Raw genomic sequence first — 18,933 nt, 5'->3', positions numbered from 1 at the left:
GGCCTTGAAACAGGCTTTATGCTCGGCCCCTGCTCTCGGACTTCCGAATTACCGTTTGCCGTTTCATTTATATGTGTGCAACCAGCAGGGAACTGCGTCTGGGGTTTTGGCGCAGGAGCACGGGGGGGGTATGCGGCCTTGTGCGTTCCTCTCTAAAACTCTTGATTCTGTGGCACAGGGTCTCCCTGCTTGCCTCAGGGCGGTGGCTGCATGTGCTGTCATGGTCACGGACGCTGAACGGCTGGTTTTGTCTCACCCGCTCGTTCTCCACACCTCACATGATGTAGTGCACGTTTTAAAGAACCTCAGTACCCAGCATTTATCTGCGCAGCGTCGCTCTGGATACGAGTCTATTCTTTTGGCCACCGAAAACCTTACTGTTAAGCCCTCCTCCTCCTTTGATTCTCTCGCGCACGCGCTTCAGCGCCTCCTCAATTCACAGGATGATTTTCTTCCTTCTGAAACACACGACTGCATTTCTAGCATTCTTTTCGAGACAAGTATCCGCCCCGACTTACGTTCCACCCCCTTACTTTCAGGTGATTCGCTGTTCGTGGATGGCTCGTGTTCACGCCCCTCTGACGGCGTCTTTGTGTGTGGTTATTCTGTGTGCCGCCTTCCTGATGAAACTGTTGAAGCTTTTTCTCTTCCTTTCTCCTCGGCTCAGGCTGCCGAACTATACGCTCTAACCCGTGCATGTGTTATTGCCCAGGACACAGACGTCACTATCTACACTGATTCACGTTACGCTTTCGGCGTTGCTCACGACTTTGGTCGGATTTGGGCTTCGCGTGGGTTCACCACTGCAGACGGTAAGCCCATTTCTCATTCTTCGCTTGTTACTGATTTAATCACCGCCTGTCTTCTCCCGCGCTCTTTAGCCATTGTTAAGACTCGTGCTCATTGTATTGGGGACTCTTTTGAGATCAGGGGAAACTCTCTCGCCGATCGCATTGCCAAAGCCGCGGCTGCCTCCGGTGTTTTTCCGCCTTCGCTTACTCTCTCCCTGGTCTCATCCAGCCGTATGATTAGTGCCGTTCTTCCGGACATTGACTTGATCTCCCTCCAGGCCTCCGCTTCGGCCTCAGACAACCATTTCTGGGACTCATGCGGCGCGCAGCCGTCTGACGGCGTTCGGATCGATGCTCAGGGCCGCCTTTGTTTACCTAGACATTGCACTCCATTTCTCGTCCGCGAGTTTCATGGTCCCACTCACCGCGGACGAAGGGGGGTAGTGGAGGATTTATCCAAAATATTTTGCATCGACAAAATACACACCGATGTACATCACATTCTAGACAGATGTTTAACGTGCGCACAGAATAATCCATCTAAACCAGGCGCGGTACATCAGCACCTTCCCATACCTGACACGCCGTTCCAGGAATGGCAGATTGACTTTACTCACATGCCAAAACAGGGCCCCTTTAAGTATCTCTTGGTCATGGTCGACAAATTTTCACGATGGGTGGAGGCTTTCCCTTGCGGGAAAGAAGACGCTCGCACGGCGGTAAACAAATTGACGCAAGAAATCATTCCGCGTTATGGCCTCCCGGTAGGGATAGACTCTGACAAAGGGACGCCGTTCACCTCTAAGGTGACCCAAGAACTATGTAAGGACCTAAAAATCCTTTGGCGATTCCACATCCCGTACCATCCACAATCCTCCGGCATTGTGGAGCGCGCAAATAGAACAATCAAGGGTAAGCTGCGCAAGGCAATGCAAGAAACCGGCACTAAAAACTGGGTACAAATTTTACCCTTAGTCCTCGCTGACATGCGAATGACCGCTCAAGTGGCCCTCGACAACCTGTCTCCGTACGAGCTCGTGATGGGCCGGCCTTTTCCTACACCCTGGCGCAGAGGTATGCAGGCTATAGGAACGAGTGATCTTGATGTACATCTCAGTGAGTACGCCGTGGGTCTCATGCGGGTGTTGGATGAGTACTGGACGAGACTAAATTCCAAAAAGCCTCCCATTCCTGAGGCACCCACTCACCCCTTTGAGGTAGGGGATAAAGTGTTGGTAAAGAAATTCGCTAAATTAGGCACTCCTCTAGAGGAACCGCCCTACAGTGAACCCACGGATGTGCTCGCTGTAACTCGAACGGCTGTACTAACTGACCTTTTTCCACAGTGGATCCACGCCAGCCGAATCAAGAAGGCTCCAATAGTAAATTGAATCTATGATGATGATGTCTAACAGGTTTTTGTGTTTCAGAAAGTTGCTGTGACAATAGCTGACGGCCTTTTCAGGGATCCCCTTTCCAGCATCCGGAGTGATCCGGTTTCGGCTGATCTACAAAGAGGGGATGGTCGGTGCGTCCCGCAGACTTCTGAACTGAGGAATCTGGAAGACACGTGAGCCTGGGCTACCTTCAACTATCTACATCCTGTGGACACAGAAAGAACAAAGTCAGTGACCAGTATGACTTTCCTTCTGGTATTGGTCTTAGCGCTTGGAGCAGGGAATCCCGCTCAAGCCAGCCACGAGGACAACGTTTTTTGGCGATTTGCCAATTGGACTGCTAAACAACATACTAATCAGTCTTGTTATGTCTGTCAATACGTTAGAGTCTAAACTGTAGTTATACTCTGTAAACAAAGTATAAAAGAGGGGATTGTAAGATTGTGTGTGTTCTCGTGCATAGCTGTCCTGAGCTTTATGACCCTTTCACACCCTGGTAAACGTGCATAATCGCGAGAACATACTCTTTTATTTTCTCTGTACCTTCTAGTTTCGCTGAAACCACATTCCTGGTTCCTCCTGTTCTAGGGGGTGTATGGTCTGCTCTTTCATGTATAATAAAAACGACTCCTTATCTGGCGAGTTGACCTTGTGCCCCCGAGCCCCTTACTTATCTTGTCACGCAAGCTTCTGATGTATATAAACCCTGCTCTCTCTGTGTATCGTTGAGCAGTGCTTGAATAAACCAGATTGATTTAACTCGTGTGGTTTGTTTTAACCCTGCTCCAGAGCGCTCTTACGTCAACGCATCTGAACTGAGACAGACACAGGTTCTAACAGTATTATATTGTGTTTTGTAAATATTAAATGTTAAAGGGAGACATAATTGATGCTTAATATCTAAGTTTCTATGTAAAATTCACCATTTTACTAAAGAGAAAAAAATTGCAAATTTATTTTAATATGGAGTCCTTAATCACTTTACTTCTCATGTTGCTAGAGATATTAAAGTGTTTGTCAAGCAGTAATTTTGATTTTTTTTTTAAGTAGTATGCTGCAAAATTCATTTTATGTTACAATCAAGTGCTTTTGTTAAAAACTTGTTTTACCTAATGGGTGAAATAGACATTGTGTTCTGAAAGAAAAATAAGGGAAAATGCATATTTTACTGGAAAAATAAGGTTCTTTAATGTTACTGTGTAATGTGTTTTATTGTTTACTTAAATATTGGTTAAGCTGAAACAGTTTAATTCATATTTTCATGTTTGATATTTGCATTTTGTAAATATATGCTAAGCATATTTTGTTAGAACAAAATTCTAACATCGGTTGAGATTTAATTTAGAAATTGAACTAGAGAGTACCTGCGATGACCTGGCAACTTGTCCAGGGTGTACCCCGCCTTTCACCCTTAGTCAGCTGGGATAGGCTCCAGCTTGCCTGCGACCCTGGAGAAGGATAAAGTGGCTAGAGATAATGAGATAAGATGAGATGCTAAGCATATTTTGTTAGAACAAAATTCTAACATCGGTTGAGATTGAATTTAGAAATTGAACTAGAGAGTACCTGCGATGACCTGGCAACTTGTCCAGGGTGTACCCCGCCTTTCACCCATAGTCAGCTGGGATAGGCTCCAGCTTGCCTGCGACCTTGTACAGGATAAGCGGCTACAGATAATGGATGGATGGAACTAGAGAGTAACAAATAATTGTCATAATGTTGAGTAATTATACTGTGTTATTTTGATGTTATGATCTAGTATAATGTTGACAACTTAAGAGAAACATAGCTGAAGTATTACATTAAGTATTTAGGGAAGCAGAATAGAGACTAAGCCTGTGTTGTGAATGCAGGTCAGGTTTCTTGTGTTGAGTGAGAAAATCCCATGGAGAATAAGTCCAACGAGCCCAGTAGATGGCAAGCCACCCAGTTGATTACCAGGAACTCAGATCTATGATTCTACTGAAACAGCTGGATTTACCTTCTGCCTTGTGGTAGGATTGTGCCAGTCACCTGGACTGGTACCAGCTTGAACACACACCAGACTTAGAGTGCACTCTGACTCAGCAGACTCCGACTCAGCAGACTCCGACAAATCAGACCTTCATCTGATTATGGACCAAACTTGACTTTGCGCAAAATATTGCCTCTGGTCATCGAACACTGACCTGGAAACTGATTGAAGTGTGAAGAAGTCAAACATAAGGACAATTTTAGTTTAACCCTTTGATGCAAAACATATGCACACCCCTTCTAATGCACAACATGGGTCAAAAATGACCTGCATTCATTTTCCAGGTTATTTCATGCTGACTGAGTTTTTCTTTGCTCTATCTTTTGAAATCAATTTATTTTATGATTGAATATTCCAAGTATTCTTTAAATATCTTGTTTTTAATTACCACAAATCATTAATTTATTTTTTTCTTTCCTACTTTATGAACAAAAATACTTTATATTATTCACATGGGTCATCTAAGTGTGATTTAAAATTAAATGTCTTAATACTATAATAATAATTTGTTTCAAGTAATTACTTTAGCAGTGAATGGGGCCAGTTATTTATTTATTAACTATGTAGTTAGCTAAGCCAACTACAATAAAATTAGCTAACTAAGGTAGAATATGTCAACAGCTAGGTAGCTAATTGTTAGGGTTTTGCTGGGATTCAAACCTGGTTTGCTGGTGTGATAATCCAGCAAACCCCCACTAGGCCACCAGGGGGATGACTCAAATGTAGAGGCGTGAGGTGGAAGTAGAAAAAGTATCAAAAGGTTTATTTACAATAATCCAAAAAGTATAATCCAAAACGCTCAGAAGATCTTAAGGGAAAAAATAAAAAATCCAAAAGTTCAAAGTCAATACAAAAGCCAAAAAAAAAACTAGAAAAGAAAAGGCAAAAATACCAAACGCTCAGAAGATTCACAAAGTCAAAAAACAAAATCCACAAAGTCCAAAAGAAAGCAAAAATACAAAGAACACAAGGACATGGATGAGGAAATCGGAACAGAGGTAACTGGAGCTTAAACATAACAGCACAAAGACTCCGTGACAAGAGGACTGAACTCAGGGGGTATAAATACACAAAATAAATTGGAAACAGGTGACACTAATGAAAACAGGCAATCAACACCAACCCAAAACACAGGACACAGTGGCGAACTCTAGAGGCCAAAACAAACAGACAAAAAAAAAAAAAAAAACAGGAAATAACAGCGGCCTCTAGAGGCCAAAAGAGTCCCAGTCCTAACAGGACCCCCCCCCCAGGAGCATCTCCTGACGTTCCCAGGGCGATCCGGATGGGCCAAATGGAAGTCCCGACACAGTTCTTTATCTAAGACATCCCGAGTGGGAACCCAGCAGCGCTCCTCAGGACCATAGCCCTCCCAGTCCACAAGATATTGCAGCCCGCCGCGGACCCGGCGGGAGTCAAGCAGGCGATGCACGGTGAACACAGTCTGACCCTGGAAGATGCAGGGGGGTGGGGGGTTCCTAGGGGCAAGGGCATACGTGGACGTCAGTATGGGCCGCAACAGGGAAACATGGAATGTGGGGTTGATCCTCAGAGTCCGGGGCAACTGGAGCTGGTAGGAGACAGGGTTCACCCTGCGCACCACCTTGAAGGGGCCAATGTAGCGAGGAGCCAGCTTGCGGTTCTCCACCCGCAGCGGAAGGTCCTTAGTGGACAGCCAAACCCGCTGCCCAGGGCGGAAAGCGTGGGCAGGTCTTCTATGGTGGTTGGCCTGAGTCTGGTTGGTTCTGGAGGTCTGGATGAGGGTCTTCCTGACCTTGCTCCAGGTCTTGCGACACCGTCTCACATATTGGTTGACCGAGGGCACCCCCGCGTTCTCCTCCTGGTCCGGGAACAGAGGTGGCTGGAACCCAAATTGGCACTGGAATGGCGACAGCTTGGTGGCCGATGACTGCAGGGTGTTGTGGGCGTACTCTGCCCATGGCAGCCAGGTGCTCCACGATGTCGGGTTATCCATATCCAGGCCTTGCAGGATGGTTTCCAGGTCCTGGTTGAGCCTCTCCGTCTGACCATTGGACTGTGGGTGAAACCCAGAGGAGAGGCTGGCAGTGGCTCCGATGACCTTGCAGAACCCGTGCCACACTCGGGAGGAGAACTGGGGCCCTCGGTCTGAGACGATGTCCTGTGGGAGACCAAAGACTCGGAAGACATGATTAAAAATAAGTTTCGCTGTTTCAAGAGCAGAAGGGAGTTTGCACAGTGGTATGAAGTGGCAGGCCTTCGAGAATCTGTCGACTAAAACCAAAATGACAGTGTTACCTTGAGACTTAGGGAGACCCGTGATGAAGTCGACTGCCACATGGGACCAGGGACGCCGGGGAATGGTCAGAGGATGCAGGAGACCCTGGGGACGCTGTCATGGGTTCTTGGTTCTGGTGCAGACCTCACAGGACAGGACAAATGACCTTACTTCCTTCTCCATGTTAGGCCACCAGAAGCGTCTTTTCAGGAAGTCCAGGGTCCTCCGAGCTCCTGGGTGGGCGGTGAGAGGGGAAGAGTGACCCCACTGGAGAACCTTGGCCCGGGCTTGATGTGGGACGTACAAAAGGCCCGGTGGCCCCGTCCCAGGACCGGGGTCCTGGCGTTGGGCTCGTCGGACGGCCTCCTCAATACCCCAGCGGACACAATCTGGGACACAGGGATGATAGGCCCGACTTCACTCTCCCTGTTAGTGGCAGAGAACAGCCTGGACAGTGTGTCAGGTTTGGTGTTCTTGGAGCCGGGGCGGTACGAGAGGGTGAAGTCAAACCGACTGAAAAACAGGGCCCACCTAGCCTGTCGTGGGTTCAGTCTTTTGGCTTGCTGGAGGTACTCCAGGTTCTTGTGGTCAGTCCAAACCAGGAATGGATGTTGCGCTCCCTCCAGCCAGTGCCTCCACTCCTCAAGGGCCAATTTGACCGCTAGCAGTTCTCGATCCCCCACATCATACCGGGACTCCGCAGGACTCAGGCGGTGGGAGAAGTAAGCGCAGGGGTGCAGCTTTCCTTCCGAACGTTGAGAGAGCACCGCGCCGACACCACTGTCCGAGGCGTCCACCTCCATGATGAATGGTTGAGAGGTGTCCGGGAGGACCAGAATGGGTGCTGTGCAGAAGCAATCCTTGAGGTCTTTGAACGCCTTTTCCGCCTGAGGAGACCAGACATAAGATCCACCTGTCCCTTTGGTGAGGTCCAAAATGGGTGCTGCTACAGAACTAAAGTTCCTGATAAACTTGCGGTAGAAGTTAGCAAATCCTAAGAACCACTGAACCTCTTTGATGGACTTGGGAGTGGGCCAGTCCCGGACGGCCAGGGTCTTGGCTGGGTCTCCATTTGGAGTTGGCCTGTCCGTACAATAAAACCCAGAAAGGAGACCTCGGGAACATGAAATTCGCATTTCTGGGCCTTGGCGAACAGATTGTTCTGTAGCAGCCTCTGGAGAACCTGGCGGACATGGTGGCTGTGCTCCTGCATGGCCTTGGAAAAGATAAGGATGTCATCGAGGTAGACAAAAACGTACAGGTTAATCATGTCCCTCAAGACGTCGTTGATTAGGGCCTGAAAAACAGCTGGTGCATTGGTGAGTCCGAAGGGCATCACCTGGTATTCGTAGTGCCCAGACGGGGTGTTAAAGGCAGTCTTCCACTCGTCTCCCTGTCGGATACGGATGAGGTGGTATGCGTTCCGTAGGTCCAACTTGGTGAAGACGGTGGCGCCTTGGAGCAGGTCGAAAGCTGTGGACATCAGCGGAAGGGGATATCGGTTGCGCACAGTGATCTTGTTCAGGCCCCTGTAGTCAATACATGGTCGGGGCCCCCCATCCTTCTTGCCGACAAAGAAGAAGCCGGCACCAGCAGGTGAGGTGGAGGGTCGAATGAACCCAGAGACCAGGGCGTCTTTGAGGTATTCCTCCATGGCCTTGCGTTCTGGCTGAGAGAGGGAAAACAGTCTGCCATGAGGAGGGGTAGTCCCAGGGAGCAAGTCGATGGCACAGTCATAGGCCCAGTGCGGAGGAAGAACGGCGGCCCTGCTCTTGCTGAAGACCTCCTTGAGATCCCAGTACTCTGTGGGAACTTGAGATAGCTCGGTGAGATCAGGGGGCTCGGCAGGAAACACAGGAGAGCTAGAGAGCAGACAAGAGGCATGGCATGCAGGGCCCCATTCCACAACCTGGCTTGTTACCCAGTCTATGCGAGGGTTGTGGCGAGTAAGCCAAGGAAGGCCTAGAATAACTGGGAACTCAGGTGAAGGAATCAGGTGCAGGGATATTTCTTCCTTGTGACCTTGAGACTGGAGGAAGACTGGAGAAGTAACTTGGGTGACTCTTCCATCACCTAACGCTTGGCCATCGAGGGCAGACACAGACAGTGGGACTTCAAGAGGTGCAGTCGGGACATTGATACTTTGGGCAAAGTGAATATAAAGTTCCCAGCCACCCCTGAGTCTAACAAAGCTTGACAAGAGTGAACAGACTCACCCCAGGAGATGGAGACCAGCAAACCCCCACTAGGCCACCAGGGGGATGACTCAAATGCAGAGGCATGAGGCGGAAGTAGAAAAAGTATCAAAAGGTTTATTTACAATATTTACAATAATCTAAAAAGTATAATCCAAAACGCTCAGAAGATCTTAAGGGAAAAATCCAAAAGTTCAAAGTCAATACAAAAGCCAAAAAAAAAAAAAACTAGAAAAGAAAAGGCAAAAATATCAAATGCTCAGAAGATTCACAAAGTCAAAAAACAAAATCCACAAAGTCCAAAAGAAAGCAAAAATACAAAGAACACAAGGACATGGATGAGGAAATCGGAGCAGAGGTAACTGGAGCTTAAACATAACAGCACAAAGACTCCGTGACAAGAGGACTGAACTCAGGGGGTATAAATACACAAAATAAATTGGAAACAGGTGACACTAATGAAAACAGGCAATCAACACCAACCCAAAACACAGGACACAGTGGCGACCTCTAGAGGCCAAAACAAACAGACAAAAAAAACAGGAAATAACAGCGGCCTCTAGAGGCCAAAACAGTCCCAGTCCTAACAGCTAATAGTAATTACTTGTAACTTTCTGACAAGTAATCTACTCACTCTCAAGGTAACCTAAACATAATCAATTTTTTTTCTAAGGTAATGTTAGAACAATTGAAAAACATTACTTACATGTATTAGATGGGCAAAGGGTGCTGTGCTGAGCTGTGAAATGTCTGACACAAGCACAATTCACAGTTCCCACCAAATGCTGTAGTAAATGCATGTGGGTCGTTTCTGACCCATGTGTGTAAACTTGATGTAGAATTACAAAAGCTGTGCTTGTTCATAACTTAAGAAAGGAAAAATAAAAATGATGATTTGTGCTAAACAAAAACAAGATATTTACTGCATATTTGGAAAAGTAAATGACAAAATGAATTTATTTCAAAAGTATATCATAGAAACACTCAGCCATACATGAAATAACCTTGAAAATGAATGCAGGTCGTTTTTGACCCATGTTGTGCATTAGTAGGGTAGTGATACAAAAAGGGTTTTTATTCAAAAAGTAAGAAAGGAAAAAATAAAATAAGGATGTATGATGATCAAAAACAAGTTAATTGAGGAATACCTTGAATACTGAATGATGGAATTAATTTATTGCAAAGATATAGAAGATAAAAACTCAGCCGGGTCACTTTTGACCCATGTTTTGCATCAAAGGGTTAAAGGGCCCAGTTGGTTATTTTTCATTTTTGTGTAAATTGTTGTTTTTCATTTTGAAGCAAACTAAAGCTGCATTTGTGTGTTTTGGGTTATTGCACTCTACACTTAGCTCCTCCCGAATCTAGAGTATTGCGCACCCAAAAGTGGGTTACACTTGCATATCTTCTATCTATCCATGCTCCAAACACGCCTGATTGAAATGAGTGTGAAACATGCTCTTGGTGAAATCAGGTGTGCCCAACTCATCAGAAGATCAAAAGTGCCCCTGATGTGTTCAGTCAGGTAGGTAGAGCAGGTAAAGATGGAAAACATGTAGAGCAGAGGCCCCAGGAGAAGGACTGAGAATCAGTAAGCTAATGTAATTGTCCTACCATGTGGTTTTGTAGTGCATCCAGAGGCACCACATCTCTGAGATAACTGAAATGAACCCAGTGCTGTAGGTTGAGATATTCTCTGGTGTAGGTTCATGCAGCCAATCAGCAACAGTTGTGTTACAAGGCATGACATGCCTGCCTAATTTTGAGCTCCAGTGAGCAAATATATTCTAGCCCATTTTGGTGATGTTTCTGTAATATGTTACCAGTAGGTATGTTACGGACTCAGTCACAGGTGTTATGTAGGTGAACGAAGTGGATTCTTTAATCTATCAATTTTTTTTCCATGAATTTTTTTTTTCAGGAGAAATGTTGAAAGTTGATTAATAATAATAATTGCTGTTATCTATACTATTTAGGCTATTATGGAAAACACTTTGTTGAAACAAACTAACATTATTAATATACTAATTTATTATATTATTATATAATGCTATTACTATTATACTATTATATTTTTATTGTAATCAGAAACATTATTTGTGTTGAAACAAAGCTTTGTATTTGCTTTTTATGGCTCTAGTTACTACTGTACTGCACTCTTAAATGTGTTGAGTTGTAAACTAAATGATAGGATGGTACTGTGATGAAACACATCGGTGCTTATCTCTGTATATTTATTTATTCTGTCCACATTCACTGGATATGAGCAATCACACACTCTGATGGGCTACTCTACTACTAGGATATCAACTCATATACCGTGAGTAGAGAGAAACAAAATGACAGAGCATGTTGCTGAACCAACCAATAACGAAATAAAAACTCTACTCGAAAACAAAACACCAAAAAAACAACAAAAAAGCAACAAAATATGGAATAAAAGTATTTGATGGTAAGAACGTATCTTTTTTATTTTTCAGTAATTATTATTATAGCATTTTTCACAAACTGCTACTGTCTTTTCTCTGTTTACATTCTAAGTGGAAATTATTTTGTCGGACATTTTGTATAAAGTTTTTAATTTATCGAATTTGCAAAAAATAAAAATGCTCTGTTTCTCAAAATCCAGTGAATGTGGATAGAATAAAACAGTTATTCCACTCAATCTCATTGTACATGGCTTATAGCCGACTCATGTATGACTCAATTTCATGGAATAACTGGTAAATATACATAGACATGAATGTGGTTTGCTGGTAAGACTCAATCACCTGATTGAGTGAAATTAAATATCAGCAGAGAGATTTTTTTTCCCTCCCTGGGAAACAAGTATCTGGTCCTGATGTGAAATCTCATGTGTTGACCACCCCATGTTTATCCAATCAGAGTAATGTGTTCCTATTAACTGGTAGTGTGGTGTTGTTCAGGAAGTGCACTAGTATGCCTCAATCCACTAAGGCACAAGAAAAATTCATATATATATATATTTATATCTGTTCTTTAAGGCTCATCTTTAGTTGTTCACTCAACAACTTCCCATTGATTGGATGGAACACTTGGGTAAAAATTAATGGACAACCAAACCAAGAGTCATTTAGCTGTACATTTTTATTTAAAGACCATATAGTGACTACTGACTCATTCAGAAACATTAATCCTTGGTAATTTACCATGAAACAGCAGTTATGCCAGATTGGATTAATGCTTCCTGACAGATTGACTGGGACAACATTGTCCCAGATATGGTATACTCTTTAATCCAATAGGCGATGCTTTCCACAAGAATCCTGAGTCGTGCAATGATCTGTTTTTGTTCACGATCCCTTTTGCTGAACTGCACACCCCGTTTAAATGGGGGTCTTGTGAAAGAAGCACCTACGCTGATGAAAATGCTTTTAAATAAATTGTTAATCACTTGAAAAGACTTAAAATTGAAAATGAAAAAATGAAGCAGTACCCATGGAAATGTTTAAATTTTTTTTTCTGTGAAATTTTGTGATTGTAAATAACTCAGAAAATCAATTACTTGTTGAAACGGTTGTTTTTATATTTGTAGATGACAAACCCCTGTATATATGTCTGTTTGTGTATTGTGTGAGTATATGTACTGCTGTATGTAATTGCCTATGATTGTAATATATCATGAAATTATTCAATAAAGATTTATTTATAAAAGAAAAACACATCTTCAACGGTGAAGCCCTTATTCTGCCATGACATCATCACCAGGTTTGAGGAGGTCTAAGATGTGAGACTTCCTGGTGATCTCCTTATCAGAAATTGACCTGGTATAGAGGCGAGAGATGAAGGACTGCAAAAAAATCACTTCTGTTTCTGAAACTTGTTGGTCTATTACTCAGAATAGTCTATGCCTGTGCCATTTTTGGATTTTGAAAGTGCCACAGAGTAAATTCTACAGCACTGAATTGAGCATAATGTGGATCTCTCATTGGTCAACAAATTATTATATTTCCTGAAACAGACCTTCATCTCAAAGTAAAATTCCTAAAATGGCATAGTCAATCAGGTTAAGTTACAGTATTTGTCACTCAAACTCAAAATTAGTTTACACTTATTGCATTCATATGCAAGAATAAATAAATAAAACCTTTCAAAAAATTAATTGATGGATGTAATGAAATTCGCATACAGTTCCAAGTCGTGCTGTATTTTTCTCTCATTTTAAAGGTGTGTGGATGAATATGATTTTTATGGCTAATTAATTTTTTTTCTTGTCTGCAATGCATGCTGAGAAGTTATCTACAGAGGGCATTTACATCCAACAGCTGACGTGTGTGTATGTACAGTGCCCTCCATGGTTATTGGTACCCCTTGTAAAGATTAGTAAAAAGGGTTAGAAAAAAAAACCACCCACCTTTTGGTGAAGTCGCTTCATCTCACACTGAAAAAATGAGAAAAATCCAACCTTTAATTGAAATAAATGTATTCAGAGGAAAACAAATCCCTCATCAAGAAAACACATGCCAGAAATATTGGCATCCTTGAATTGAATCCTTTGTATAACCTCCCTTTGGCAGTAAAACACCACTGAGTTTCTCCTATAACATTTTATAAGGTTGGAGATACAGAGCAGGGCATCTGAGACCATTCCTCTTTACACAATCTCTCCAGATCATCCAGGGTCCTCGGCTTTCTCTTGTGCTCTCTCCTCTTCAGCTCACCCCACAGGTTTTCAATGGGGTTCAGGTCAGGGGACTGAGATGGCCATGGCAGAAGATTGATTCTGTGGTCACGGACCATTTTTGTGTTGATTTGGACATATGCTTCAGATCATTGTCCTGCTGGAAGATCCAGTGATGACCCAGCTTTAGTTTCCTGGCAGAGGCAGCCAGATTTTGATTTAAAATGTCCTGGTATTTCATGGATTATTTGTGATGAAACCTGAGTGTCACAGCCCCACTAGTGGTCGAACAAAAATAAGTAAGTAACTAAATAAATAACCATAGATTGATATGAAGCGAGGCTGTGGAAAATGTTGAGGAGAAATGAAGAAAATATTGAAAGTTGTTAGACTGAGCACACATTGTTTAATCAAAGTACAAATTACACAAAGTTTAGTGTGTGTTTTTTTTTTTAAACAAGATCAACTGTGAGCTACTGCTCACTTACATATACCCTCACTCTCGCTTATATTAGAATGCAAGCAGTTGAAGGAATAGGACACTTATGACTGTTGACTTCAACAAATAATTAACCCTGAAACAAGTAAGTAAAGAGCAGTGTCTCTCCCCATGTATTTCAAATAGCATCCTGGTAAACTGTCATTTTGAAATAGCATATTGCTTCTTGAAATAGCATCAAAATCCACCCTATATGTTTCGTAAATACATTCAGTCGGTAAACAGGAAGTTGATGTGCGACAGACCTGAAAACGGTATACACGGTATAGAACCCCAAGCTAAAGTTTGGTACCAAGCAGCTATGATAAGATAAGAAGACCTTTATTATCCCACAATGAGGAAATTTCCTGTGGATAGAATAAATTAGTGATATACATTATTCATTGTGCCACAATACAACAATAATTGTACTGTATGTGCAAAATGTGCAAAAACTTTCCAAAACTATAAGGGTACAGACCTCTGTGTCTTCATATAGTAGTTACAATCATACTAGGACTTTGTATCCTTGTCCTTTATTTCCCTTTAACTCTACATTCTTATTTAACTGGAGCTCTGTAATTGTATTCACCCTTTATACTTTTTATCCTGTATCGTGATATGTAATAAATCTAATTATACAGTAAATCTAATCTCATATCTAATTGATCCTGATCTGATAGTTCATTTGTGTTGTTTACATGCACAATTTATACACATCCACATCTATTTTAGTCTTTAAATTTTCAGGTATGGTGAACTAACCTAACTCCACTAACACCACAGTATATTAGTGTGTCACTGTGGTAATAGCATTTGCTAACTCTAATGTATATGTTACAAGTCAGGATTATAGGTCAGGTGGAATTTTTAACCCAGTTCATAATTTGCTACTTCTATTAGGGAGACTTACTATATCTAGGGTTAGGGTTAGGATTTGGGAAGACTTTGTATTTTAAAGTACTTGATGATGTAATAAGACTGGACTCATTAATAAATTCAACATATATATAATGGTTTCCACTGCAGTTGTCGCTGGTTTAGTGTTTGAGGTGTTGGGTTAAGAATCATAAGGTTCTGAGTTCAAATCCCAGTGAAGTATGAAAAAAGATATTTAAAAAAATGCTTATTAGATAGATTGGGACAGATGAGAGGAAATACTAGGTAGGTGTAGACAGAGAGGAAGTGGATGGAAGAAAGAAAGACAAAAGAAGTGATGGAAAATCCCTTTGAAGAATCTTAGATAATCCAGAATTTTACCTCAGTTGGAAATCATGAGCTAGGTTAAAAAAAAATTTAACCAAGATAAAAAAAAAAAAGTCACAGAAGTTGATTTTTTTTTTTTTACCTGTAACATATACAAGTGAATCAAATGACATTGTTAATGAATGGATGGCATGAGAACACATTTTACATAATTCTTTATTGAGTGTGGTTTCAGAGGGCTTATAATGGATCTTTGGACTTGTGAAGTGCAAGATACTGTAGGTATTTCTTCTTATAGAAACATTTCCAGTCTACAGGGGGAGTACTACAAAATAGATGGGAGGTTGTCCAACCTTTACACCTTCTCAAAGGTTCGCATTGCTGTGATGCCCTGAAATGTTATTGTCTGGAAGATTGAATGCAAATATATTATTATTATTATTATTATTAGTAGTAGTAGTAGTAGTAGTAGTAGTATCTTGCAAATAGCTGATCACATATGACTTTAAAATAATGAATTCAGCCTGGTCTCACCTTGATCAGTTTCCCATCCTTGACCTCACAGACAGCTATAGCTTCTTCATTGTCCCATTTCTCCACCTGTACAAGTTGGTTTTCTTCTAGCTCTACAGTAACCTAGCAAACAAGCCTATAGTTATCTCCTGTCAATCTTCAAAAATGAAACAATTTCCATATGTATAGGGAAATACCAGCTAAATGGGTCAAGTAAGAAATAAAACATTTGGCTGTGTCCTGTTATATAAAATAATCAATGATAAGTTGCTGCGATGCCTTTAAAAAAATAATAATTTTTTTTTAAAAAGCAAAGCTCTTGTTACCCCTCTCTGAAGTTGATCATATTCCTATAAACACCACGTTTTGAAGTGTTTTATTTTATTTATCTTATATTACAAGAATTTAGAGATCATCATTTTCACATTATTTGATCAGTGAACGACATCATTTTATCTATATATACAGTAGCTACGTTTAATGTCGTGAAATGTCCATAAAATACGTTCCTGTTATCACTTACAGTACTGTGCAAAAGTCTTGGCACCCATTTTCCCCCTCATACAAATTTTGTTATAGATTTCTATTTTATGACTTCTACATTATCGAGTCAGTGCAAAAACATTTTAGAGTTCCAAACATTCATTTTCCAGCACAAAATTAAATGTTACAGGGAAAAAAAAAAAAGTTTGTATCTGAGCAGCATATTACATCAGAGACCACTTTTCAGATTAAAAAAGAAAACATAATGAAGGCTACTGAGCTTTGGTGCAAAATTAAGAAGCAAATGTGACAAAGTGTCCAGAAGAACTGTGGCTGGCTCTGTAAGATGCTCAGTAAAACCTACAGCTCATTTCCTTATAAAACTGCACTCATTGTACCTGAGACTACTATTTTTTTTTTTAAAGCAAAGGGTCGTCTCACACCAAATATTGACTTTGTTTCATTTATAATGGCTTAATACTTACTGTTTATAGTATTGTTTTTAATGCTGAAACATTTCATTTCATTATTTTTTAAACCATTTTTGGTCTACAGCATGTCTTTACATGTGCCTAAGACTTTTGCACAGGACTGTACATTATAGCAGCTGTAATGAGTTGGTCCCCTTACCACTCTCTCTTTTTCCTTGACAAAATAGCAGCCGAAAACCTAAAAGTTGAAAGTAAACTCTGGCAGTTTCTAAGCACTCACACTGGAGACGCCTTCCAAAAATGTTAAATAAAACATTACACAGGAATCTTCACCATATCAGTGATTTCTTTCTTTTTTTTTATTATGTGGCACATCTGCCATACAAATTCTTGTCTAAATTCTTCCTGTTAACTTATTACACGAAGTATAATTGTTGTCTAGAAGTTTCTAAATATGCTCCATGGCCAAGTATGCTGAATGTTGCGCCTTAACAATGTAAACTGCACAAACTATTCTATTTTTCATTCATTCATCTATATTGCCACTTTTATCAGGGTTGTGAGAGAACATAGGTGGCAATTCTTCAGCAGAGAGGCCAAACTTATGAAATTATTAAGATTGCCTTGTCAGCTCAGTTGTATTGCTAAAGTATGGAATGCAAGGCAAAATGTACTAAAAACCATATTTTAAAATCATTGCCCCAATTGTAGCCATATTGCTTCAGAGAAATCTTGGTGTGAATTTTAAGAAATGAAAGTTCAGTTTTTTTTATGATGTAATTCCATTACTGACTTTTCTTTCCTAATAAAAGATTTTGCGTTCAGAGATAAAAATCGAAAAATGTTCTATGCTTTTTTAGGGTCAAAAGATGCCCCATACAGTGTTAAATTTTTATGTAATACCATTATCCTGAGTACTGCAAGTAAAAAAGTTACCACGTTTTGCTGTGAATGTAATTCTGTTACTGAAGAACTACCCAGGTATGTTAAAATATAACAACTTGATTACTGTTTTATTTATATATATATATATATATATATATATATATATATATATATATATATATACACACACACACACACACACAACTGTGCAAAAGTCTTAGGCGCATGCAAGGAAATGCTGTAGACCAAAAATCGCTTAAAATATAATGAAATGAAGTGTTTCAACATTTTAAAAAATACTATAAACAGTAAGCCATACTACATGAAGCAAAATCAATACTTGTTGTGAGACGACCTCTCGCTTTTAAAAAAAAATAGTAGTCTCAGGTATAATGAGTGCAGTTTTATAAGGAAATGAGCTGTAGGTTTTACTGAGCATCTTGCAGAACAAGCCACAGTTCTTCTGGACACTTTGACTCTCACACTTGCTCCTTAATTTTACAGCAAAACCCAGTAGCCTTCATTATGTTTTATTTTCTAATCTGAAAAGTGGTCTCTGATGTAATATGCTGCTCAGATACAAAAGTTTTTCTGTAACGTTTAATTTTGTGCTGGAAAATGAATGTTTGGAACTCTAAAATGTTTTTGTACTGACTCGATAATGTAGAAGTCATAAAATAGAAATCTATATCAAAGTTTGTATGGCAAAAAGGGTGCCAAGACTTTTGCACAGTACTGTACATGTTCTTACTTTGCAGTATCTGCCATCCTTTTCCTCTCTCTTGAATTCTCTTCCCAGTGTGAATGAGACTTCTTCAGTACCAAGGCCGCTCTTCCGTGTAATGACCACAATGCTATCGTCTTGGGAAATTGTGACAACTGGTTTAAGTACATTTGTAATAGCAATCATTTCTTCGCCAGCACCTGTGACAGTATACAATCAATGCATGAAATTTATTTGTAAAAACTTTCTCCAAAATGACAATAATATGTGCCAAAAGTGTAAAGAAAACTAAAATAATAATAACTTACCAGTTGCTCTCAGGTAACTGTCATAGTTCACGTCTTGAACAAGTTTCCAAGTGCCGATGAAAGCCTCCATTTTTAAATTATTAAGCTATTTTATTTGCAAGAGAACAGAAGCAGACTTCACCTGTTTAATCTGTTCAGATGTACACCATTATTTATTTATACATTATCTTGGGGGAGGAGATTTTTACAGCCCATTAGGCAATTTTCAGATATCTGATTTGTTTGTATGATTGTGTGGTTAAGCTAAAAAAAAGAAAGAAAGAAAGAAAGAAAGAAAGAAAGAAAGAAAGAAAGAAAGAAAGAAAGAAAGAAAGAAAGAAAGAAAGAAAGAAAAGGAAAATCCCCCGACATTTTGATCACAATGAGGGCACGCCTACATACCAATTGATTCTCTCGGATGACTAAAGCAAAAATTTTTCCAGAAACAGCCACGAAAACTACAGTAGGTACAGAGTTTATTTTCCAGAATGCCAGCATTTGGTACAACAATGTGGTTGAAATAACACAAGATTTGATTTTGCAAAGCATAAGAAGAGTGAAACATTAATTCAAATGCACCATCTTCATGAACGTCTTGTTTTTTGATTTGTTTTTGAGAGCAGAGGAAAA

At 40.8% G+C, this 18,933-nt stretch overlaps 1 protein-coding gene across 1 annotated transcript; it reads right to left on the bottom strand.

Annotated features, from left to right (window-relative positions):
• Nucleotides 1-15,335: 15,335 nt before the first annotated feature.
• LOC132882726 (fatty acid-binding protein, brain-like) lies at nucleotides 15,336-18,394 on the bottom strand. The gene is made up of 4 exons (XM_060915826.1): nucleotides 18,325-18,394; nucleotides 18,044-18,216; nucleotides 15,515-15,616; nucleotides 15,336-15,386 (listed from the first exon to the last, which is right to left on the bottom strand). The coding sequence occupies exons 1-4, from the start codon at nucleotides 18,392-18,394 to the stop codon at nucleotides 15,336-15,338; spliced, it is 396 nt and encodes a 131-aa protein (XP_060771809.1).
• Between the last annotated feature and the right edge of the window lie 539 nt (nucleotides 18,395-18,933).

This window comes from Neoarius graeffei, chromosome 3, assembly GCF_027579695.1.
Source record: "Neoarius graeffei isolate fNeoGra1 chromosome 3, fNeoGra1.pri, whole genome shotgun sequence".
NCBI classification, from domain to species: domain Eukaryota; kingdom Metazoa; phylum Chordata; class Actinopteri; order Siluriformes; family Ariidae; genus Neoarius; species Neoarius graeffei.
This window is presented reverse-complemented; position numbering and strand designations above follow the sequence as displayed.

What these genes read in the sequence shown, in the direction of transcription:
- LOC132882726 (XM_060915826.1), bottom strand. Translation starts at nt 18,394, where the DNA reads ATGGAGGCTTTCATCGGCACTTGGAAACTTGTTCAAGACGTGAACTAT. An exon ending in CAGTTACCTGAGAGCAACTG is followed by an intron (nt 18,217 to 18,324) that starts GTAAGTTATTAT and finishes ATACTGTCACAG; the next exon opens with GTGCTGGCGAAGAAATGATT. An exon ending in AGGATGGGAAACTGATCAAG is followed by an intron (nt 15,387 to 15,514) that starts GTGAGACCAGGC and finishes TCAATCTTCCAG; the next exon opens with ACAATAACATTTCAGGGCAT.